Below are 25,890 nucleotides of genomic sequence, written 5' to 3'. Positions count from 1 at the left end.
GGCACAGTGGGCCATCAGCAGCAGCAGAATTGTATTACACCACAATCTGTAACCCATGGCCCAGCATATCCCTCACTCTACCATTACCATCAAGCCAGGGGACCAACCCTGGTTCAATAAGGATTGTAGAAGAGCATACCAGGAGCAGCACCAGGTGTACCTAAAAATGCGGTGCCAACCTGGGGAAGCTGCAATACAGGACTACATGCATGCTAAAAAGCAAAGCAACATGCTATAGACAGAGCTAAGCGATCCCACAATCAATGGATCAGATCAAAGCTCTGCAGTCCTGCCACATCCAGTTGTGAATGGTGGTGGACCATTAAACAACTAACGGGAGGAGGCGGCTCCATCCTCAATGATGGTGGAGCCCAGCACGCGAGTGCAAAAGACAAAACTAAAGCATTTGCAACCATCTTCAGCCAGAAGTGCTGAGTAGATGATCCATATCGGCCTCATGAGGTCCCTACCACCACAGAAGCCAGTCTTCAACCGATTCGATTCACTCCACGTGATATCAAGAAACAGCGGTGCGCACTGGATACAGCAAAGGCCCCGACAACATCCCGCTGTCGGCTGAAGACTTGTGCTCCAGAACTAGCCGTGCCTCTAGCCAAGCTGTTCCAGTACAGCTATAACACTGGCATCCTATCTGACAATGTGGAAAACTGCCCAGGTATGTCCTGTCCACAAAAAGCAGGACAAATCCAATCCGGCCAATTACCGCCCCATCAGTCGACTCTCAATCATCAGCAAAGTGAGGAAGGTGTCGTTGACAGTGCTATCAAGCAGCACTTACTCACAATAACCTGCTCACTGATGTCCAGTTTGGGTTCTGCCAGGACCACTCAGCTCCAGACCTCATTACAGCCTTGGTCCAAACATGGACAAAAGAGCTGAATTCCAAAGGTGAGGTGAGAGTGACTGCCCTTGACATCAAGGCAGCATTTGACCGAGTGTGGCATCAAAGAGCCCTAGTAAAAATGAAATCAATGGGAATCGGAGAAAAACTCTCCACTGGCTGTGTCATACCTAGCACAAAGGAAGATGGTTGTGTTGGTTGGGGAATCAATCACCACAGCCCCAGGACATTAAAAAAAAAAAATTCATTTATGGGATGTGGCCTTGCTGGCAAGGCCAGCATTTATTGCCCATCCCTAATTGCTCTTGGAGGTGGTGGTGAGCCACCTTCTTGAACCGCTGCTGTCCATGTGGTGAAGGTACTCCCATAGTGCTGTTAGGCTGGGAGTTCCAGGATTTTGACCTAGCGACGATGAAGGATCAGCGATACACTTCTAAGTCAGGATGGTGTGTGACTTGGAGTTCCTCAGGGCAGTGTCCTCGACCCAACCATCTTCAGCTGCTTCATCAATGACCTTCCCTCCATCATAAGGTCAGAAGTGGTGACATTCACCGATGACTGCACAGTGTCAGAAGTGTGATGGAATACTCTCCACTTGCCTGGATGAGCAGCTCCAACAACACTCGAGAAGCTCGACAGCATTCAAGACAAAGCAGCCCGCTTGATTGGCACCCCATCCACCAGCTTAAACATTCACTCCCTCCACCACCGGCATACCCTGGCTACAAGATGCACTGCAGCAACTCACCAAGGCTGCTTCGGCAGCATCTCCCAAACCCGCCACCTCTACCACCTAGGACAAGGGCAGCAGGCGCATGGGAACACCACCACCTCCAAGATCCCCTCCAAGCCACACACCATCCTGACTTGAAAGTACATCGGCGTTCCTTCATGGTCGCTGGGTCAAAATCCTGGAACTCCCTCCCTAACAGCACTGTGGGAGTACCTTCACCACACAGACTGCAGCGGTTCAAGAAGGCGGCTCACCACCACTTTCTCAAGGGCAGCTAGGGATGGGCAATAAATGCTGGCCTTGCCAGCACTGCCCACATCCCATGAATGAATATAAAACAAAAATTCCAGTGCTTGGGGCCTGGGCAGCTGAAGGCACGGCTGCCAATGGTGGAGCGATTAAAATCGGAGATGCGCAAGAGGCCAGATTGAAGGAGCGCAGAGATCTTGAAGGCTTGTAGGGCTGGAGGAGGGTACAGAGATAGGAAGGGGCAGGGCAACGGAGGGATTTGAAAGCAAGGATGAAGATTTTTAAATCAACATGTTGCTTAACCAGGAGCAAGAATAGGTCAGCAAGCACAGGGGTGATGGGTGAACGGGACTTGGTGCGAATTAGAATACGGGCAGCAGAGATTTGGATGAGCACAAGTTTATGTAGGGTGGAATATGGGAGGCCGGCCAGGAGAGCATTGGAATAGTCATGTCTAGAGGTAACAAAAGCATGGATGGGAGTTTCAGCAGCAGATGAGCTAAGGCAGGGTCGGAATCAGGTGATGTTACGGAGGTGAAATTAAGCAGTCTTGGTGATGGAGCGGATGTAGTCGAAAGCTCATCTCGGGGTCAAACACAACACCAAGGTTGCGAACGATCTGGCTCAGCTTCAGACAGTTGCCAGGGAATGGAGTTTGTGGCAGGGACTGAAGACAATTACTTCAATCTTCCCAATATTTAGTTGGAGGAAATTTCTACTCATCCAACATTGGATGTCGAACAAGCAGAATGACAATTGAGAGACAGTGGAGTGATCCAGAGAGATGGTGGTGAGATAGAGCCAAGTGTCATCAGCATAGATGTGGAACTTGATGTGTTTTCGGATGATATTGCTGAGGGGCAGCAGGTAGATGAGAAATAGAAGGGGGCCAAGGATAGATCCTTGGGGACTCCAGAGGTAATGGTGCAGGTGTTTCTCTGGCTATGATTCGATTGATAAGAATGGAACCAAGCAAGGGCAGTTCCACCCAGCTGGACGATGGAGGAGAGGCGTTTGAGGAGGATGGTGTGGTTAGCTGTGTCGAGAAGGATAAGGAAGGATAGTTTATCATGGGAGTGAAGCAGCAGAGGCAGCTGAACGGATAGTCTTGATCTTTGTGACCAAAAAAATCCATGAGCTCCTTACATTTGTTGTTGGAGGTCTTTGGTCCCTGCCACAAACTCTGTTCCCTAGCCACCGGCTCCATCCCACTGGCCGGCAACTGTCTGAGGCTGAACCAGACTGTTTACAACCTTGGTGTCATATTTGACCCCGAAATGAGCATCCGAACACAAATCCAAGCTATTACCAAGACACATTTCCACCTCCGGAACATCGCCCAACTCTCTCCCTGCCTCAGCTCATCTGCTGCTGAAACCCTCATCCAAGCCTTTGTTACCTCCAGACTTGACTATTCCTCTCTTAGGCAGTCCCTCGGAACCGAGGATGACTTGCTTCCACATTAAAAATGAGTTTGCAGGTGACTGATGAGTCCAATGCGGGACCTAAAGTCTCTGTCACAGGTGGGGGCAGATGGTGGTTGAAGGGGCGGGTGGATGGGGTGCTTGGGTTGACGTGCACTCCTTGCGCTTGGCTTCCGCTTGCTCTCGGTAAAGGGACTCGAGGTGATTGGCGCCTTCCCAGATGCTTCTCCTCCACTTTGTGCGGTCTTGGGCCAGGGATTCACAGGTGTCGATGGGGATGTTACACTTTTTCAAGGAGGCTTCGAGGGTGTCCTTGAAGCATTTCCTCTGCCCACCTGGGGCTCTCTTGCCGTGCCGGAGCTCCGAGTAGAGCGCTTGTTTTGGGCGTCTTGTATCGGGCATGTGGACAATGTGACCCGTCCATCGGAGCTGATTGAGCGTGGTCAAAGCTTCGATGCTGGGGATGTTGGCTTGAGCAAGAACACTGACGTTGGTGCGCTTATCCTGCCAATGGATTTGCAGGATCTTGCGGAGGCAGCATTGGTGGTACCTCTCCAGTGCTTTGAGGTGCCTGCTGTACATGGTCCATGTCTCTGAGGCATACAGCAAGGTGGGTATCACTACTGCTCTGTAGACCATGAGCTTAGTGCCAGGTTTGAGGTCCTGGTCTTCAAACACTCTCTTCCTCAGGCGACCGAAGGATGCACTGGCACACTGAAGGTGGTGTTGGACTTCGTTGTCGACATCTGCCCTTGTTGACAGTAGGCTCCCGAGGTATGGAAAGTGGTCCACGTTGTCCAAGGCCTTGTCATGGATTTTGATAATTGGGGGGCAGTACTGTGTGGCGGGGGCAGGTTGGTAGAAGACCTTTGTCTTACGGATGTTTAGTGTAAGGCCTATGCTCTCGTACGCTTCGATGAAGGTGTTGACGATGGTTTGGAGTTGGACCTCCGAGTGAGCGCAGACGCAAGCGTTATCTGCATACTGTAATTCGACGACAGAGGATGGGACGACCTTGGATCTGGACTGGAGGTGACAGAGGTTGAACAGTTTCCCGTTTGTTCTGTAAATTAGCTCCACTCCAGTGGGGAGCTTACCGAGGGCGAGATGGAGCATTGCAGCAAGGAAGATCGAGAAGAGCGTTGGTGCGATGACACAGACTTGTTTGACCCCGGTTCGTACGTGAATTGGGTCTGTGGTGGAACCGTTGCTCAGGATCACAGCTTGCATGTCGTCGTGAAGCAGGCAGAGGATGGTGACAAACTTTTGAGGGCAGCCGAATTTGAGGAGGACACTCCATAATCCCTCACGGTTGACAGTGTCGAAGGCCTTTGTGAGATCAAAGAAGGCTGTGTACAGCGGTTGGTGCTGTTCCCTGCATTTCTCTTGTAATTGACGTGCAGTGAAGATCGTGTCCAATGTGCCCCTTAGTGGGCGGAATCCGCATTGCGACTCTGGGAGGAGCTCTTCAGCCACTGGGAGGAGGTGATTGAGGAGGATTCTTTCGATGACTTTCCCCGTGGCAGACAGCAGGGAAACTCCTTCGTAATTACCGCAATCGGACTTGTCACCCTTCTTGAAGATGGTCACAATTACAGCATCTCCGAGATCCCCTGGCATGCTCTCCTGGCTGCCCTCCGATCTTCCACCCTCCGTAAACCTGAGCTCATCCAAAACTTTGCTGCCCGTGTCCTAACTCACACCAAGTCCCGTTCACTCAGCACCCCTGTGCTCGTTGACCTACATTGCCTCCTGGTAAAGCAACGCCTCTACTTTCTTATCCTTGTTTTGAAATCCCTCCATCGCCTCACCCCTCCCTATCTCTGTAATCTCCTCCAGCATTACAAACCCCCCCCAATATCTGCACTCCTCTAATTCTGGCCTTGAGCATCCCCAAATGTAATTGCTTAATTATTGGTGGCCGTCCCTTCAGCTGCCAAGGCCCTAAGCTCTGGAATTCCCTCCCTAAACCTCTCAGCTTCTCTACCTCTCTTTCCTCCTTCAAGACGCTCCTTAAAACCTACCTCATCTGTCCTAATATCTCCTTATGTGGCTCAGTGTCAAATGTTGTTTTATAACACTCCTGTGAAACACCTTGGGGCATTTTACTACGTTAAAGGCGCTATATAAATACAAGTTGTTGTTGTTTTTATGAGGGTGATGAAGGCACGGGATGGTGGTTCAGGAAGACAGTTTGTGGTGAAGAGAAGCCAGGGTTTATCTTTGCATTCCTGGATGATCTTTGAATAGTGTGCAGTTTTCGTGATGGCACAGCCAGATCTAGTGATGTATTGTTAAACCAGTTGTCTGCCAAAGACATTCAAATCTGCGTCCCTTGGACTGTAGGGAGCGGAGATGAGGGTTATGCCAGGGGAAACAACTAGGGTGAGAAAGAGTAATGGTTTTAATGGCGACAAAGGCATCAAAGGTGGCGGAGAGAGTGTGATTTAGCAAATCGATAACTACAGAAATGTTATGATGAATTGTAGGCCAAAAGGCTAGATAGTTGGGAATTTGAAAGTGCAGTGGTAAGTGACTTGAGGGAGAGTTTTTTCCAGGGCAGACACAGAAAGAAGTGGGGTTGGGAGGGGGAAGGGGAACATGGGTAGAGAGCTATACAAGGAAATGATCAGAGATTGCCTTATCAGTGATAGTTATGATAGGAGCAGCGAGTCCACGTGAGATGGTAAGATCAAGGGGTGGCTGTGTATATGGGTAGGAGAGTTTATTTGGAGGGAGATATTTAGGGAGGAAAGGAGGGCAGTGAACTCAGGAGAGAGAACAAGAGGAGTTAAATGGTAAGAGTTTAAATGGAGTAGAGGGCCCTTGATATAGCCAGTGTTGATATGGCTGGTCCAGTTAAGCTTCTGCTTAATGGTGTTGATGGTGAGGGACTAGGCAATGGGGTACCACTGAAGGTCATAAGATGGCTAAGCTTTCTCTTGTTCTAGTTGGATATTACTTGGCACAAATATTACACAAATGTTACTTTGTCAGCCTCAGTCTGGATCTTGCCCAAGTCTTGTTGTAAACTGTGAATGGTGTTGAACACTCCTTATGAAGGTCATTGATGAAGCAGCTAAAGATGGTTGGTCAAGCGATGCGTCTCTGAAGAACTCCTGCAACAATGCCTTGGGGAGGCGATGATGGGCCTCCAACAATCATAACCATCTTCCTCTGCATCAGGTATGACTCCAGCCACTGGAGGGTTTTCCTTTTGATCCCCGTTGACTTCAGTTTTGCTAGGGCTCCTTGGTGCCTTACTTGGTTGAATGCTGCCTCGATGTCGAGGGCAGCTACTCTCATTTCTCCTCTGGCGTTCAGCTCTTGGGTCCACGTCTGGAACAAAGCCTCAATGAGGTCAGAAGTCAAATAGTTCTGTTGGACCTATCAGTGAGCAGGTTATCTGCTTCCATCACTTCACTAATGATCGAGAGGAGGCTGATAGGTCGGTAATTGGCCAGATTAGATGCAATACAAAAGCAAAATACTGCGGATGTTGGAAATCTGAAATAAAAACAGAAAATGCTGGAAATACTCAGCAGGTCAGGCAGCATCTCTGGAGAGAGAAACAGAGTTAACGTTTCAGGTCGATGACCCTTCCTCAGAACTGGAAAAAGCTGGCGATCGAACAGGTTTTTAAGCAAGTGCAGGAGCAGGGGAAGGGGGGAGGGGAGGAAAGAACAAAAGGGAAGATCTGTGATAGGATAGAAGGCAGGAGAGATTAAGAGACATTAAGAGATGGTGCAAGGCAAAAGGAGATGGTAATGTGACAAGAAACAAAAGATGGCTCTAGAGGAAGTGTAAATGGCAGAATGAAAGACAGCTGCCATGTGGGAAGAGAAAAAAATAAATAAAATGGAAAACAAAATAGGGGCAGAGGTTATGGTCTGAAATTGTTGAACTCTATGTTGAGTCCAGAAGGCTGTAAAGTGCCTAATCGAAAGATGAGGTGCTGTTCCTCGAGCTTACGTTGAGCTTCATTGGAAGGTTAGATGCAAGTTGTTGTCGTTTATTGTGATACAAAAAAAATGTCAGTTGTGCTGCTTTGATTGGTTTTCTTTGTAAATCTTTCAAAACCAAAGACAAGCACTTCTTGGCAAGAGTTTAGCAGCCCAATCCTTACTTTTTAGTCTGTCTTGGAATTAGTAAGGGCCCAATGTATGGGGTTACATCTTCCCTCCATGTCTTTCGTGGCTGGGTCAAAACCGTAATTAACTAGTACATCAAAAGTGTCAAATTCCAAATCTGTGAAATACTTTGAACTACAATCTCACATTTGAGGAGTCACTTTACAAGACAGAGACATTTTACAGGAACAATAGATACCAAACTCCATAACATATATACGAAAGCATGTTAATGGCCATCTGTAGTATGTCAAGTACTGTCTGCATTAGGGCCATCCTGCTTACATTATGTTGCTAATTAATAGTCCACTGATGCATCTTAAATTGTTCCCAACATCTTGTATTTATATAGAACCTTCAATGTAAAAAAAAAACCCATGATGCTTCACAAATAGAGGCAAGTAAAGAAAACAGACATGAGCTCACAAGGACAAGATTAGCAGTGGTGACCAATAAATTGTATTAAAAAAATAGGTTTTTTTTTTAAGCAGTGGAGAGGTTTGGAGAGGAAATCCAGAGATAAGTGCTAAGGTGTTGTTGCCGATCTCATGTTTTGTTACACTTGCACTATCGTGGCAATTTTTTGATATGGAATTACTGTAGCTATTTAAACCATATAAAATAAAGACATCTATTTTTTTCCACAGTAACCATTCTAATCCGCTGATATAACGATCAAGAAAGATTCCACAGAGTAGCAACCAATTCAAACAGTGTTATTTGCGTCAAATCATATTGCACAATTTATTTTTCAGCGTGGTCCCAACCTCCATCTTGGATTTCTACCCCAGCTGAAATGTAGCCCTTCACATTTATAACATAAGAAACATAAATAGGTAGTGCTATCATTACAATTACCCATAAAATTAATGTCAGAACTCCCTGGAATAAAATTCCCCTTCAGAAGTCTGCCTGTCTCTCTGCAGCCTAGGATTTGAGTTGTTTTAGTTCTGGAGCTGTAAACTTTGTCTGTATTCGTAAGTGCTGAGGATTTCCAGCTCTTTGGACAAATTCTGTGCATGTGAGAAAGAAGTGAATCATGGGTATTGTAACTTTCAACCTGTTCCAGGGAACCACAATACCCAGAATGCAGCATGGCAACTAATGCCACATGACAATCTTGTAGAAAAAGATCCTTCAACATAGCTCCTAATGATAGTTAGAATTTTCACCCTGATCCTGTCGAACCACAGTACCTGCAAAGCAGTTTGGCAACCACTGGCACAAAGCAATCAGGCAGAAAAATTATAAACAACAGTGAGACAGGAATGGCAGGATAAAGCATCAAATAGTTAAAGGGATATGTTTTTTTGGGTTGCTGAGGGAGACTGATGTTTGCACCAGTGCCAGAAGAGGATGTTTATGAGTTATGTTGATGCTGGGCTTGAAGAATGTGGCTAGAGACCATGAGAAAACTGTCAAAATCTTCTCTGGTGCAGAGCTATACGAACAACAACTTCAGCATGAACTACAAATCCATTGTGGGAAATAAGGGAGAAAAAAACTTTCAACTGAGAAAAAGGATTTGGGAGAGGGAGGAGCCGAGAAAAACAAAGTACTTAAATATTGAAAATTCAACAGGCAAGACAAAAATGTATAATATAAATAACTGAGAATTAGAAGTATTACAAAGGGAAGAACAAAGTTACTTACATCATAAGCAAATTTTGTAAATTAGAAGATAAATAGTATTGTCTGTACCTTTCAGTATTAGCAAAGAGTGGAATATTTTTGGTTTGTTTGAATCGTACAATATATTGCTTCCGTAAATTTGTTGCATTATAGTGATGGACAAACTGCTATCATATTTGGAATGCTGTATGGTCAAAATAAGCATCTGAAAGCACGATGCAGGCGTCAGACTTCTAGATTTGCTAATATAATAGTAAAGAAGTCAAACACCTTAAAACATTTTTAATATAAACATTTTGAAAATGTATGTAGCATCTCATTGTTAAAACACCACAAAATATCAGAATAGTGTGATGTGTGGTTTGGTGTGCTTGCACTTTTTTTCTGTTTTCTTTCTAGTGTCAGATCACTTCAGTCAGTTCCGACACAGTAGACAAGGTAGGTAGCAGTTGCTGTGAAGGATAATGTTATATATTGCAAATTTCAGCTTAACAGAGCACCTAGAACTTCTCAGTCATGCGATTACTAGCTTTCGAAGTCAAAATACAATTTTGAAATCTAACAAAACACAATTGTTCTCAATAACTTTATTGTCATTAAAATAACATGATGCATTCTGCAAATAATTTTAAATACACAAGAGCTTTTTTTTGAAAAGAAAGGTGTACTGCTTAATTGTAACATATGTAATTGTAGCTATAAAAGTCTATTTTATGGACATTACTCTTCACATTAACAAGCACGTGTTGAGCTGCTTTTGAATCATTGATGTAATCACTGCACTAATTGTGATAACTGTAGCAGCCCATTCTGAATTTGGACAGCTGTTTTATTATACAGTACTACAAACTCACTGAAAGTATACATATTATGGCTTTTTCACACCCACAGATGCTATGCACAACAAACCCTATCCCAATACAATAAATAGGTAAAAAATAAATGGAGCGTAGCTTATATTGGAGAAAAAAGTGAAGTTTGTTTGATTTAGGTGACAACACAATCATTTTTGAACTAATCGAGACAATTAATATACATTGACAGCTTTCGCTCAGATATAAAAGAGCACCAGTGACTTGTCAATGTTCTCTTTTAAATTAATTTCAACACTTGTGTCCTTGCCTGATTTGTGTTTACATAATTACATAGAATTATATAGAGTCTACCATAGAGAAACAGTCCATTCGGCCCAACTGGTCTATGCTGGCGTTTATGCTCTACACGAGCCTCCTCCCACCCCTCTTCATCTAATCCTATCAGCATATCCTTCTATTCCTTTCTCCTTCATGTACTCCTCTAGCTTCCCCTTAAATGCATCTATGCTATTCACCTCTATAAATAAAATAGTAAATAATTTATGTTTATATTGAAATACATAAAAATAAGACAGTTCAAGCTTTGAAATAATAATTGTTTTTGTATAAAAGTCGGTAGGTCTAGCTTTCTCATCAACACAAACCAAATGTATCTTAAGATTAATGTTCAACAGCACATTTTGTCTTTGTACTTTTAATGATGTACTATACTAGCTGCAAACATGGAAGTCTTTAGAGATACATGACTATGGTGCTCATGTCCATATGACATTTTGTACCATACTATTATCCTTGACAACTCATTCCATATTTTATACTGGAAAGTTTTTGACAGTGAAGCACTGGCATAATATACAGCAAAGACATATGATCACACATGCTTGTCATTTCTACTCTTAATTTAAGGAAACATTCACATCAAAATTCACGGTTGAACTATTTGAGCAGTGTATTGAATAATTAGCCACAATGCAGTAAAGTGTTCCAAACAACCAGACAGTTCAAATAAGGTTAGTTGTGTTTTTTGCATAAATCTACCCTACCAGTAAACATTCAACCTTAAGTAGGGGTTTTTACAGTATGTTTTAGACCATCAAAAGAAACATACTTTACATTGCCTTCAAAGTTGTTTCAAATAATTGTTCATTTCCTTATGCACACATTTGAAGTAACCTTTGCTACCAGGCCACTTGAACACCTGTGTTGGAAAGATGAGAAAAATAAATAAGGTTAAATAATGTTTGTTACCTCTAGACTTGACTATTCTAATGCTATCCCGGCCGGCCTCCCATCTTCCACCCTCTAAAAACTTGAACTCAACCAAATCTCTGCTGCCTGTATCCTAACTCGCACCAAGTCCTGTTCTCCCATCACCCCTGTGTTCGCTGATCTACACTGGCTCCCGGACCAGCAACACCACAATTTTAAAATTCTTATCATTGTTTTCAAATCCCTCCATGGCCTCACCCCTTCCCATCTTGGTAACCTCCTCCAGCCCTACAACCCTTTGAGATCTCTGCACTCCTCCAATTCTGGCCGCTTGCACATTCCTGATTTTAATCACACCACTATTGTGTCTATGCCTAGGCCCCAAGTTCTGGAATTCCCTCCCTAAGCCTCTCCGCCTCCCTCTCCTCCTTTTAAGATGCTCCTTTATACCTACCTCTTTGACCAAGCTTTTGGCACCTGTCCTAATATCACCTTCCGTGGCTCGGTTTAATAGCACTCCTTGTGGTTGCCTTGAAGCGCCTTGGAACATTTTACTATATTAAAGGCACTATATAAATGCAAGTTGTTGTTTTTAAAGATATATTTAAATCAGTCATTTTTTTTGGCTAAGCAATTTAAACTAGCACAATTAAAGCAAAAACAATGAACAGTAAAATTACTTTACGATCAATAAAATGTAACTAAACATATAAGCTTGGTAGGGAGAACTCTGCATTAGTTGTTCACATTTTGAAACCACAACTGTAAGCTATTTCACATAAAGCTATTTGAGACAAAAGAGTAGTACAATGGATTAAATTGCGAGATAAGAATCTAGTCCAGATATTTGGGAAGATAGTCTCCTCTCTGCAAAGCTCCGCTGACCCAAAAATGTTGGGAGGAAGTGGCATTGGGCCCTAAACAAATGTAGGACAGGGTGTAGTTGCCTCCTCCCCATCCCCCAGCAGAAGATGTCCATATCTTCAGTGTTGTACTTCAATGGTCTTCCTCATCGCTTGCTTACCATCATCAGCCCATTAAAGTATGCATATGCACTTCAGATATTACGGCTGTTTTTGGTAATATTAATATGGTAGTCAATGTGGTGCTTGGATGGTAAAGATGCTTTGGACAGTAAAGGAATCATATGAAAATGTCTTGTATCCTATGCTTCTAACCAAAGCCCTACCAATGCCATCTTATAAGTAGCAAGAATTAAGAGGAATGTACATTCTTAATATAAAGCTAAATATATACAAAAGCATGTAAAAAAAAGTCATTGCAGTATGTGAGTTGGTTAATTCATATTTGCATATCACTATAGAAAAGTAAATAAACTACACAGCTCCAGCATCACATCATAAGAAATAAATTGAATGACATGCAGGCGCAAATTTAAATTGGAGGGTATGACATGGTAGCCATTACTGAGACATGGCTGCAAGACGGTCAGGACTGGGAACTGAATGTACCAGGTTATAAGGTCTACAGGAAAAATGGTAGAGGGGGAGGAGTAGCCTTAGTGATTAAAGATGAAATCACTTCAATGATAAGAGAGGCTATAACAAGCGGTAAGCAGGCAATGGAGACTTTATGGGTAGAATTAAGAAGCACTGGAGAGGTACCATCAACGCTGCCTCCGCAAGATCCCGCAAATCCATTGGCAGGATAGGCGCACCAACATCAGTGTTCTCGCTCAGGCCAACATCCCCAGCATCGAAGCTTTGACCACGCTCGATCAGCTCCAATGGACGGGTCACATCGTCCGCATGCCCGATACGAGACTCCCAAAACAAGCGCTCTACTCGGAGCTCCGACACGGCAAGAGAGCCCCAGGTGGGCAGAGGAAACGCTTCAAGGACACCCTCAAAGCCTCCTTGAAAAAGTGCAACATCCCCACTGACACCTGGGAATCCCTGGCCCTAGACCGCACAAAGTGGAGGAGAAGCATCCGGGAAGGCACCGAACACCGCGAGTCTCTTTGCCGGGAGCAAGCGGAAGCCAAGAGCAAGCAGCGCACGTCAACCCAAGCACCCCACCCACCCGCCCCTTCAACCACCTGTGACAGAGTCTGTAGGTCCTGCATTGGATTCATCAGTCACCTGAGAACTCATTTTTAATGTGGAAGCAAGTCATCCTCGGTTCCGAGGGACTGCCTAAGAAGAAGAATTAAGAAATAGGAAAGGATTTAAGACTGTAGTGGGAGTTGTGTCTAGGCGCCCTGGTAGCAACTGTGAAATACAGTTGTATAAATGCAGAGATTAGATATGCATGTTGTAAAGGCAGAGTGGTTTTAATGGGGGATTTTAACTTTCATATAGATTGGGATAAGCAGACTATAGCAGTGAATTTCTTGAATGTGTCCGGAATAGTTTTCTGCAATATGTCCGAGAACCAACAAAGGGGCATGCTATGTTAGATTTATAATGAGTAATGAGCCAGATTTAGTTAACAGCCTAATGGTGCGTGAACATTTATCCAATAGCGATCATAACATAGTGTTTGAAAGGGAGAAACGCGAAACAGCTACTAAGATTCTAGATTTAGGTAAGGCCGACTTCAATGGGATGAGAGAGAGAGACTGTCCACAGTAAACCAGGCAAATCTGTTAGGGGGTAAAGCGACAGATGATCAGTGGGAGATGTTCAAAAAAGATTTTAAGGTGATACAGAACCAGTTTATACTCAAGAGGGGCAAGAGCTCTACTTGCCAAAAATAAAGCCATGGGTGACTAAAGAGGTAAGAGACAGCATAAAACTAAAAGGAAAAGCATAGAAAAATGAAAAAATAGCACAGATCCTGGCGAATGGGAAAGATACAAAGAACAGTAAAGGGTCACAAAACAGATAGTAAGAGCTACGAAAAGGGAGTATGAAAAGAAACTTGCAAGGGATATTAAAATCAACACAACTTTTTTTTACAATTATATTAGGAAAAAGAGGGTGGTCAGGAGCAATGTTGGCCCCTTGAAAACTGATATTGGTGATATTGTCAATGATAATAAGGAAATGGCAGATATGTTGAATAATTACTTTGCATCAGTATTTACAGTAGAGGAAGAGGATAGCATGCCAGATATCCCAAGGAATCTAATATTGAATCAGGGACAGGGACTCAATAAAATTAACCTAAGTAAAATAACAGTAGTGAAGAAAATAATGACAAATCCCCAGGACCAGATGGCTTCCACCCCAGGGTTTCAAAGGACGTAGGTGAGTACATTGCAGATGCCGTAACTATAATCTTCCAAAGTTCTCTCGATTCAGGAACCGTTCCTTTAGATTGGAAAATTGCGCATGTCACTCCGTTATTTAAGAATGGCGAGAGAGGGAAACCAGGGAATTATAGACCCGTTAGCCTAACATCTGTTGTCAGGAAATTACTAGTCTATAATTAAGGATAGGGTGACTGATCACCTCGAAAATTTTCAGCTGATGAGAGCCAGCATGGATTTGTGAAAGGTAGGTCATATGCCTGACAAACCGGATTGAATTTTTTGAGGAGGTGACTAAAGTAAAGTAGTGAACAGGGGAATGTCTATAGATGTTATTTATATGAACTTCCAGAAGGCATTTGATAAAGTCCCTCATAAGAGACTGTTAATTAAGGTAGAAGCCCATGGAATTGAATGCAAATTATTGACCTGATCAGGAAATTGGCTGAGCGGCAGGAGACAGAGAGTAGGGATAATGGGGGGGGGGGGGGGGTACTCTAATTGGCAGGATGTAACCAGTGGTGTCCTGCAGGGATCTGTGTTCATAGTATTTATTAATGACTTAGAGGATGGCATAGAAAGCCACATATCCAAATTTACCGATGACACACAGATAGATGGCATTGTAGATGAAAGAATAAAATTACAAAGTGATATCAATAGATAAAGTGAATGGGTAGAACTGTGGCAAATGTGAGGTCATCCACTTTGGACCTAAAAAGGATAGAACAGGGTACTTTCTAAATGGTGAAAAGCTAAAAACAGTGGAGGTCCAAAGAAATTTGGGGGTCAGGTACATAGATCATTAAAATATCATGAACAGGTGCAGAAAATAATCAAAAAGGCTAATGGAATGGTGGGCTTTATATCTAGAGGTCTAGAATACAAGGGGGTAGAAGTTTTTTTTTTAGTCGTTTATGGGATGTGGGTGTCGCTGGCAAGGCCAGCATTTATTGCCCATCCCTAATTGCCCTCGAGAAGGTGGTGGTGAGCCGCCTTCTTGAAACGCTGCAGTCCGTGTGGTGAAGGTACTCCCACAGTGCTATTAGGTAGGGAGTTCCAGGATTTTGACCCAGTGATGGCGAAGGATCGGCGATATACTTCTAAGTCAGGATGGTGTGTGACTTGGAGGGGAACTTGGAGGTGGTGGCGTTACCATGTACCTGCTGCCCTTGTCCTTCTAGGTGGAAGAGGTCGCAGGTTTGGGAGGTGCTGCCGAAGAAGCCTTGGCGAGTTGCTGCAGTGCATCTTGTAGATGGTACACACTGCAGCCACGGTACACCGGTGGTGGAGGGAGTGAATGTTTAAGGTAGTGGATGGGGTGCCAATCAAGTGGGTTGCTTTGTCCTGGATGGTGTCAAGCTTCTTGAGTGTTGTTGGAGCTGCACTCATCCAGGCAAGTGGAGAGTATTCCATCACACTCCTTACTTGTGCTTTATAGATGGTGGAAAGGCTTTGGGGAGTCAGGAGGAGAGACACTTGCTGCAAATACCCAGCCTCTGACCTGATCTTGTTGTCACAGTATTTATTTGGTGGTCCAGTTAAGCTTCTGGTCAATGGTGACCCCCCCCCCCCCAGGATGTTAATGTTGGGGAATTTGCCGATAGTAATGCCGTTGAATGTCAAGGGGCAGTGGTTAAACTCTCGCTTGTTGGAGATAGTCATTGCCTGGCACATCTGTGGCGTGAATGTTACCTGCCACTTATCAACCCAAGCCTGAGCGTTGTCCAGGTTTTGTTGCATGTGGGCATGGACTGCTTCATTATCTAAGTTATGCTGCAGCTATACAAAGCCCTGGTTAGATCACTCCTGTGGATCAGTACTGCGAGCAGTTCTGGGCACCACACCTTAGGAAGAATATATTGGCCTTGGAGGGAGTGCAGCGTAGGTTTATGAGAATGATACCTGGACTCCAAGGGATTACACAAATTAGGGTATTAGTCTCTAGAATTTAGAAGGTTAAGGGGTGATTTGATTGAAGTTTTCCAGATATTAAGGAGAACAGATAGGGTAGATAGAAAGAAACTATTTCCGCTAGTTGGGGAGTCTTGGACTAGCAGGCATAGTCTAAAAATTAGAGCCAGACCTCGCAGGAGTGAAATTAGGAAACACTTTGATGATAGAGTTTGGAACTCCCTTCCGCAAACGGCAATTGATGCTAGATCAATTGTTAATTTTAAATCTGAGATTGATAGATTTTTATTAACCAAAGGTATTAAGGGATATGGGCCAAAACCGGGTATATGGAATTAGGTCGCAGATCACCCATGATTTCACTGAATGGCGGAACAGACTTGCGGGGTTAAATGGCCTACTCCTATTCCTAAGTTCATCGAGTCTCCTTTATTGTTCTTGGGAATAACATCTTGTTTTGTTCTTTCCAGCATAACCATGTGTGGAACATAAACACCGGCAGAGTAGTTGGGCCAAATGGCCTGTTTCTATGCTATGTAATTCTATGTAACCAATAAGATACATCAAGAAACGTGATATCAAGCAACAGCTGAGCACACTGGATACAGCAAAGGCTATGGGCCCCGACAACATCCCGGCTATAGTGCTGAAGACGTGCTCCAGAACCAGCCGCGCCTCTAGCCAAACTGTTCTAGTACAGCTACAACACTGGCATCTACCCGGCAATGTGGAAAAATGCCCAGGTAGGTCCTGTCCACAAAAAGCAGGACAAATCCAATCCGGCCAATTACTGCCCCATCAGTCTACTCTCAATCATCAGCAAAGTGATGGAAGGTGTTGTCATCAGTGCTATCAAGTGGCACTTACTCACCAATAACCTGCTCACCGATACTCAGTTTGGGTTCCGCCAGGACCACTCGGCTCCAGACCTCATTACAGCCTTGGTCCAAACATGGACAAAAGAGCTGAATTCCAGAAGTGAGGTTAGAGTGACTGCCCTTGACATCAAGGCAACATTTGACTGAGTCTGGCATCAAGGAGCCCGAGTAAAACTGAAGTCAATGGGAATCAGGGGGAAGACTCTCCACTGGCTGGAGTCATACCTAGCACAAAGGAAGATGGTTGTGGTTGTTGGAGGCCAATCATCTCAGCCCCAGGATATCACTGCAGGAGTTCCTCAGGGCAGACTCCTAGGCCCAAACATCTTCAGCTGCTTCATCAATGACCTTCCCTCTATCATAAGGTCAGAAATGGGGATGTTCGCTGATGGCTGCAGTGTTCAGTTCCATTTGCAACTCCTCAGATAATGAAGCAGTCCATCCCCACATGTAACAAGACCTGGACAACGTTCAGGCTTGGGCTGATAAGTGGCAGGTAACATTCGCGCCACAGATGTGCATGTCCCATTTGGGAACAATAGGAAGCACCGTCTCTGTTCCTAATGCTCAATGCGATTATGGTCACAAATTGTTAATGAGCAAAAAACCTTCAATGGAATTACACTGCAAGTGTCAAAGGTAAGTATTTAAATAATATACATCAGCATTTATTCTCAACAAGCCATATAATTATCTCTTTAATGAGAAGCAAATTATAAATTCAACATACTTATCTGCTGACAAACTCTTTTTTTAGGCAGATTTTGAAACTGGGATATCCCTGTGTAGACTTGTAGCCCTGTTGAATGCAAGGTAGGAAAGCAGAAGAGATAGTAGCAATAAGTAGTATGCAAGTTGTGGTTTTAATGAGCTATGACTTTAAATACCTGAAAAGTTAAATGTACTTTATCCAAGATGCTGACTTAGTAGCAAATATTAGACCAGTAAAGGTCAGCATTAGTAGAAATTACTGCATCTTACTTTGATGTCATTTGCAGTTGTGAACCTGACATAGAATCTAAATCAGTATTTGTAGGGAAATAGTGTTAGGGAAATTGATGGGATTGAAGGCCGATAAATCCCCAGGGCCTGATAATCTACATCCTAGGGTACTTAAGGAAGTGGCCCTAGAAATAGTAGATGCACTGCTGATCATCTTCCAACATTCGATGGAATCTGGAAGAGTACCCATGGATTGGAGGGTAGCTAATGTTACCCCACTATTCAAAAAAGGTGGTAGAGAGAAAACGGGGAATTACAGACCGGTAAGCCTGACATCGGTAGTGGGGAAAATGCTAGAGTCCATTATAAAAGATGTAATAGCAGAACACTTGGAAAACAATGACAGGATCGGACAAAGCCAACATGGATTTACAAATGGTAAATCGTGCTTGACTAATCTACTGGAATTTTTTGAGGATGTAACTGGCAAAATAGATAAGGGAGAACCAGTGGATGTGGTGTATTTGGACTTTCAGAAGGCTTTCGATAAGGTCCCGCATAAGAGATTAGTGTGTAAAGTTAAGGCACATGGGATTGGGGGTAAGGTATTGACTTGGATAGAGAACTGGTTGGCAGACAGAAAGCAAAGAGTTGGAATAAACGGGTCTTTTTCCGAGTGGCAGGCAGTGACTAGTGGGGTACCGCAGGGATTGGTCCTTGGACCCCAGCTATTCATCACAATATATATTAATGATCTAGGCAAGGGAACTAGATGTAATATCTCCAAATTTGCAGACGACACAAAGCTGGGTGGGCGTGTGTGCTGTGAGGAGGATGCTGAGAAACTCCAGGATGATTTGGACAGGTTGGGTGATTGGGCAGAAGCATGGCAGATGCAATATAACGTGGATAAATGTGAGGTTATCTACTTTGGTGGCAAAAACAGGAAGGCAGATTATTATCTGAATGGCAATAGATTGGGAGAAGGGGAAGTGCAACGAGACCTGGGTGTCCTTGTGCACCAGTCGCTGAAGGTAAGCATGCAGGTGCAGCAGGCAGTTATGAAGGCAAATGGTATGTTGGCCTTCGTAGGGAGAGGGTTTGAGTACAGGAACAAGGATGTCTTGCTGCAGTTGTACAGGGCCTTGGTGAGACCACATCTTGAGTATTGTGTGCAGTTTTGTTCGCCTTATCTGAGGAAGGATGTTCTTGCCATGGAAGGAGTTCAGCGAAGATTCACCAGGCTGATACCTGGGATGGCAGGAATGACGTATGAGGAGAGATTGGAACGATTGGGCTTGTACTCGCTGGAGTTTAGAAGAATGAGAGGGGATCTCATTGAAACTTATAAAATTCTGACAGGACTGGACAGACTAGATGCAGGAAGGATCTTCCCGATGGTCGGGGAGTCCAGAACCAGGGGTCACAGTCTAAGGATAAGGGGTAGGCCATTTATGACAGAAATGAGGAGGAATTTCTTCACCCAGAGAGTGGTGAACCTGTGGAATTCTCTACCACAGAAGGCAGTAGAGGCAAATTCATTAAATATATTCAAGAAGGAGTTGGATATATTTCTTAAGGCTAAAGTGATCAAGGGGTATGGGGAAAAAGCAGGGACCTGGTACTGAAATTGGATGATCAGCCATGATCGCATTGAATGGCGGAGCAGGCTCAAGGGGCTGAATGGCCTACTCCTGTTCCTATCTTCTATGTTTCTATGTTTCTATCACCACTTGAAATTGAATTTTATTAGTGTAGGAGCAAACCCAACTAATGCTGTGATATAGTATAGTATGCAACACACTAAGTACCAGTTACTTTTACTATGGTCACTGATACCAAATTGTGATATTTGTAGCATTATTGATATGAATAATGGAGTTGTTAGTACACTGAGTTTTGTGTCATGTCCTTGAGGTCTTCAGAGGCAATATTTAATAGTAAAACTTTCTAGTATTGGATTATATTCGTTAACTACCGATTTTGATACTTTCTTTAAATGGGCCAATTTATGTAGGATCACTCCATATTTCTTTTTTTTTTTTTAAACTGTTTCAAATCAAACAACATTTAAACACTGATTGGAAGCTATAGTCAAGTTTTAGGTCAATTTAATTTGATAAGACCAATGGTTTGACTCTAATTCTCTGGAGTAGATATAGTATTGTACTAAAGGAACCTCTTCACAAATTTTACTGCATTATCAGATAACTATAAACATTTGTTAGAATTCCAAGACATTTAAATTGATAATAGATCTCCCACAACATTGCTCAAGACACATTACAAAATACACAATTTTAGAACAGGAGCATTATACCACGAAATGCACAATGCAATACATATTTGCCGGGATTTTGAGGTCAGTGGCGAACAAACAGCACTTGCCGTTCATTATGCTTATACTTGCCCACAGAATTTCTGTGGGCTTTTACACTGCGATTTGCAGTTATCAGACAGTCAAAGCAACGCATTGCCCTCTACAGGTGATCTGGGACCTGTGTAAACAAGGCAAGCAACAACGTGTCTCTTCCACCAATCAGATTGAACAATCCTTACTGAGGCACGCAGAATCTAAACCAGGGAATGCAAGTTAGAATATTTAATGCAATGTAAAATCATGTACAGAAAGTGAAATAGAGAGTGAAAGATGGGATTAAGAGGGAGAGTTAAAAAAGAAAAAGTAAAAATAACAATTTTTATTTAAAACAAATCTCCAACAATAATTAAAATCTGAAGGAATGAGACTCCACACTTGTAAAGGTAAACTTTCAGCGCCAGAGAGGTTCTTTGGCAGTAATTATCACGCTGTTAAAAATTAACTTACATGGACAAGCCCTCATTTTTTTCTGGCGTGTTTAGTGCGTATCTAGTGGGTAAGTACCACAACTTCACATCCTTCATATGTTTGAATGCCGAGGTACCGGTGTAGCCAAGCTTGTGAAGGAAGAGGGCAAATCAGAGAGCAACTTCCCGATTTCCACATTTAACTGCGCATGTGCGGATGCTGGAAGTTGCTGTCTGATTTACTCCTCAATAACAGTGAGCGCCAATAGCCTCACCGTAATTCTTAATGCAAAATCTGGGCCAATATAATTGATCTAGAAACATAGAAGATAGGAGCAGGAGTAGGCCATTCGGCCCCTTGAGCCTGCTCCGCCATTCAATGCGATCATGGCTGATCATCCAAATTCAGTACCCTGTCCCGGCTTTCTCCCCATATCCCTTGATCCCTTTAGCCTTAAGAAATATATCTAACTCCTCCTTGAATATATTTAATGAATTAGCCTCAACTGTCTTCTGTGGTAGAGAATTCCACAGGTTCACCACTCTCTGGGTGAAGAAATTCCTCATCTCAGTCCTAAATGGCTTACCCCTTATCCTTAGACTGTGACCCCTGGTTCTGGACTCCCCCACCATCGGGAACAGCCTTCCTGCATCTAATCGGTCTAGTCCTCATAGAGTCATACAGCACGGATAGAGGCCCTTCGGCCCATCATGTCCGCGCCGGCCATCAAGCCCTGTCTAATCTAATCCCATATTCCAGCATTTGGTCCGTAGCCTTGTATGTTATGGCATTTCAAGTGCTCATCCAAATGCTTCTTAAATGTTGTGAGGGTTCCTGCCTCCACAACCCTTTCAGGCAGTGAGTTCCAGACTCCAACCACCCTCTGGGTGAAAAAGTTATTTCTCAAATCCCCTCTAAACCTCCCGCCCTTTACCTTGAATCTATGCCCCCTAGTCATTGACCCTTCTACTAAGGGAAAAAGCTCCTTAGTATCCATCCTATCTATGCCCCTCATAATTTTGTACACCTCAATCATGTCCCCCCTCAGCCTCCTCTGCTCCAAGGAAAACAAACCCAATCTGCCCAGTCTCTCTTCATAGCTGAAGCGCTCCAGCCCTGGTAACATCCTGGTGAATCTCCTCTGCACCCTCTCCAAAGCGATCACATCCTTCCTGTAGTGTGGCGACCAGAACTGCACACAGTATTCCAGCTGTGGCCTAACCAGTGTTTTATACAGCTCCATCATAACCTCCTTGCTCTTATATTCTATGCCTCGGCTAATGAAGGCAAGTATCCCATATGCCTTTTTTACCACCTTATCCACCTGTTCCACCGCCTTCAGGGATCTGTGTACTTGCACACCCAGATCCCTCTGACCCTCCGTCTTGCCTAGGGTCTTACCATTCATTGTGTATTCCCTTGCCTTGTTAGTCCCCCCAAAGTGCATCACCTCGCACTTTTCTGGGTTAAATTCCATTTGCCACTGTTCCGCCCATCTGACCAACCCATCTATATCGTCCTGCAGACTGAGACTACCCTCCTCGCTATTTACCACCCTACCAATTTTTGTATCATCCGCGAACTTACTGATCATACCTTTTACATTCATATCCAAGTCATTAATGTAGACCACAAACAGCAAGGGACCCAGCACCAATCCCTGTGGTACCCCACTGGCCACAGGCTTCCAGTCACAAAAACAACCTTCGACCATCACCCTCTGCCTTCTGCCACTAAGCCAGTTTTGTATCCAATGTGCCAAGGCACCCTGGATTCCATGGGCTCTTACCTTCTTGACCAGTCTCCTGTGTGGGACTTTATCGAAGGCCTTACTGAAATCCATGTATACCACATCCACTGCGTTACCCTCATTCACACACCTAGTCACCCCCTCAAAAAATTCAATCAAATTAGTCAGACATGATCTTCCCTTGACAAAGCCATGTTGACTATCCCTGATTAATCCTTGCCTCTCCAAGTGGAGACTAATTTTGTCCCTCAGAATTTTTTCCAATAATTTTCCTACCACTGATGTTAGGCTCACTGGCCTGTAGTTCCCCGGTTTTTCCCTACTCCCCTTCTTGAATAATGGTACTACATTAGCGGTTCTCCAGTCCTCTGGCACATCCCCTGTGGCCAGAGAGGTTCTGGATATATGTGTTAGAGCCCCCGCAATCTCTTCCTTTGCCTCACACAGCAGCCTGGGATACATTTCGTCCGGGCCTGGGGATTTATCCATTTTTAGGCCTGCTAAAACCGCCAATACCTCCTCCCTCTCGATGTTAATATGTTCGAGCGTATCACAGTCCCCTTGCCTGATTTCTATGTCTACATCGTCCTTCTCCATAGTGAAAACAGATGCAAAAAATTCATTTAGAACCCCTCCTACATCTTCCGGCTCCACACACAGATTGCCACTTTTGTCCCTAATGGGCCCTATTTTTTCCCTAGTTATCCTCTTACCCTTAATATACTTATAAAACATCTTAGGGTTTTCCTTTATTTTGCTCACCAGTGTTATTTCATGGCCCCTCCTTGATCTCCTAATTTCTTTTTTAAGTATCCCCCTGCACTTTTTGTACTCCTCTAGGGCTTCCTCCGTCTTTAGCCTTTTGTATCTGCCAAAAGCCCTCCTTTTTTTCCTAATCCATTCTCGTATATCTCCTGACATCCAAGGTTCCCTGTGGTTTTTGGAACCACCCTTGACCTTTACGGGAACATGTTGCCATTGTATGATCTCAATCTCCCCTCTGAAAGCCTCCCATTGCTCAGATGCGGATTTTCCTACAAGTAGCTGATCCCAGTCCATTTTGGCCAGATCCTGCCTTATCCTATTAAAATCGGCCTTCCCCCAATTTAGAACCTTTATTTCCGGCCCATCCCTGTCCTTTTCCATGACCACCTTAAATCTCACCATATTATGGTCAGTGTCACCAAAGTGCTCACCTACTAGCACTTCTTCCACTTGGCCGGCCACATTCCCTAGAATTAGGTCCAGTACCGCCCCCTCTCTTGTAGGACTTTCTACATGCTGGCTCAAAAAGCTCTCCTGGATGCACTTTAAGAATTCTACACCCTCTGAGCCTTTCACACTCTGACTATCCCAGTTAATATTTCTAACTCCTGTTAGAATTTTCTAAGTTTGCTGCACTCCCTCCATGGCAAGAACATCCTTCCTCAGATAAGGCGCCCAAAACTGCACACAATACTCAAGGTGTGGTCTCACTGCACTGCACTGCACAACTGCAACAAGACATCCTTGCTCCTGTACTCGAATCCTCTCGCTATGAAGGCCAGCATACCATTTGCCTTCTTAACCGCCTGCTGCACCTGCATGCTTATCTTCAGCGACTGGTGCACAAGGACACACAGGTCTCGTTGCACTTCCTTTTTCCCAATCTATTGCCATTCAGATAATAATCTGCCTTCCTGTTTTTGCCACCAAAGTAGATAACCTCGCATTTATCCACATTATACTGCATCTGCCATGCATCTGCCCAATCTGTCCAAATCGTACTGGAGTTTCTCTGCATCCTCCTCACAGCACACACGCCCACCCAGCTTTGTGTCGTTTGCAAACTTGGAGATATTACATCTAGTTCCCTCGTCTAGATCATTAATATATATTGTGAATAACTGGGGTCCTAGCACCGCCTTCCACTCGGAAAAAGACCCGTTTATTCCAACTCTTTGCTTCCTGTCTGCCAACCAGTTTTCTATCCAAGTCAGTACCTTACCCCCAATCCCATGTGCTTTAACTTTGCACGCTAGTCTCTTATGGGGGACCTTATCGAAAGCCTTCTGAAAGTCCAAATACACCACATCCACTGGTTCTCCCTTATCTATTCTACCAGTTACATCCTCAAAAAATTCCAGTAGATTAGTCAAGCATGATTTACCTTTTGTAAATCCATGTTGACTTTGTCCGATCCTGTCACTGTTTTCCAAGTGCTCTGCTATTACATCTTTTATAATGGACTCTAGCATTTTCCCTACTACCGATGTCAGACTTACCGGTCTATAATTCCCTGTTTTTTCTCTACCACCTTTTTTAAATGGTGGGGTTACATTAGCTACCCTCCAATCCATGGGAACTGTGCCAGAGTTTTTGAATTTTGGAAGATGACCAGCAATGCATCTACTATTTCTAGGGCCACTTCCTTAAGTACCCTAGGATGTATATTATCAGGCCCTGGGGATTTATCGGCCTTCAATCCCGTCAATTTCCCTAACACTATTCCCCTACAAATACTGATTTCATTCAGTTCCTCCCTCTCATTAGACCCTATGTTCCCCGACATCTCCAGGAGTTTATTTGTGTCCTCCTTTGTGAAGACAGAGCCAAAGTATGTATTTAATTGGTCTGCCATTTCTTTGTTCCCCATTATAAATTTCCCTGATTCTGACTGCAAGGGACCTACGCTTGACTTTACCAATCTTTTTCTCTTCACATATCTATAGAAGCTTTTACAGTCCCCTGCAAGCTTACTCTCATAATCTATTTCCCCCCTCTTAATTAATCCCTTTGTCCTCCTTTGCTGAATCCTAAACTGCTCCCAATCTTCAGGTTTACTGCTTTTTCTGGCCAATTTATATGTCCTCTCCTTGGACCTTATGCGATCCCTAATTTCCCTTGTTAGCCAATGTTGAGTCACCTTTTTTGTTTTATTTTTATGCCAAACAGGATGAACAAATTCTGTAGTTCATCCATGCGATCTTTAAATGTTTGCCATTGCCTATTCACCGTCAACCCTTTACGTAACATTCCCCAATCCATCCTAGTCAACTCGCGCCTCATACCATCGTAGTTTCCTTTATTTAAATTCAGTACCCAAGTCTCTGAATCAACTACTTCACTCTCCATCTTAATGAAGAATTCTATCATATTATGATCGCTCCTCCCCAAGGGGCCTCGCACAAGACTGCTAATTAATCCTCTCTCATTACATAATACCCAGTCTAAGATGGCCTGATCTCTAGTTGGTTCCTTGACATATTGGTCCAGGAAACCATCCCGTATACACTCCAGGAATTCCTCTTCCACAGTATTGTTACTAATTTGGTTAGACGAATCTATATGTGGATTAAAGTCACCCATGA

The 25,890-nt window shown here is 43.9% G+C and overlaps 1 protein-coding gene across 12 annotated transcripts in view; it reads right to left on the bottom strand.

The window, feature by feature from the left end:
- Nucleotides 1–9,297: 9,297 nt before the first annotated feature.
- Nucleotides 9,298–25,890, bottom strand: part of micu3a (mitochondrial calcium uptake 3a) — a 250,731-nt gene continuing 234,138 nt past the window's right edge. For 9 of the 12 annotated variants that reach the window (XM_085970622.1, XM_085970641.1, XM_085970651.1 and 6 more), the window contains one exon: nt 9,602–11,043. In XM_085970622.1, coding sequence (XP_085826748.1) covers nt 10,966–11,043 — 78 coding nt within the window. In that variant the 3' untranslated portion in view covers nt 9,602–10,965. Of the gene's footprint in view, nt 9,483–9,601; nt 11,044–17,790; nt 17,860–25,890 lie in introns of those variants that run through there. The other 3 variants (XM_085970613.1, XM_085970587.1, XM_085970576.1) reach the window with 2 other exon arrangements.

Source organism: Somniosus microcephalus, chromosome 2 (assembly GCF_052327205.1).
Source record: "Somniosus microcephalus isolate GS21.2 chromosome 2, FLI_Smic_1.0, whole genome shotgun sequence".
Classification (NCBI taxonomy): domain Eukaryota; kingdom Metazoa; phylum Chordata; class Chondrichthyes; order Squaliformes; family Somniosidae; genus Somniosus; species Somniosus microcephalus.
Note: the sequence above shows the minus strand (reverse complement) of the source record. Positions and strands in the feature narration are given on the sequence as shown.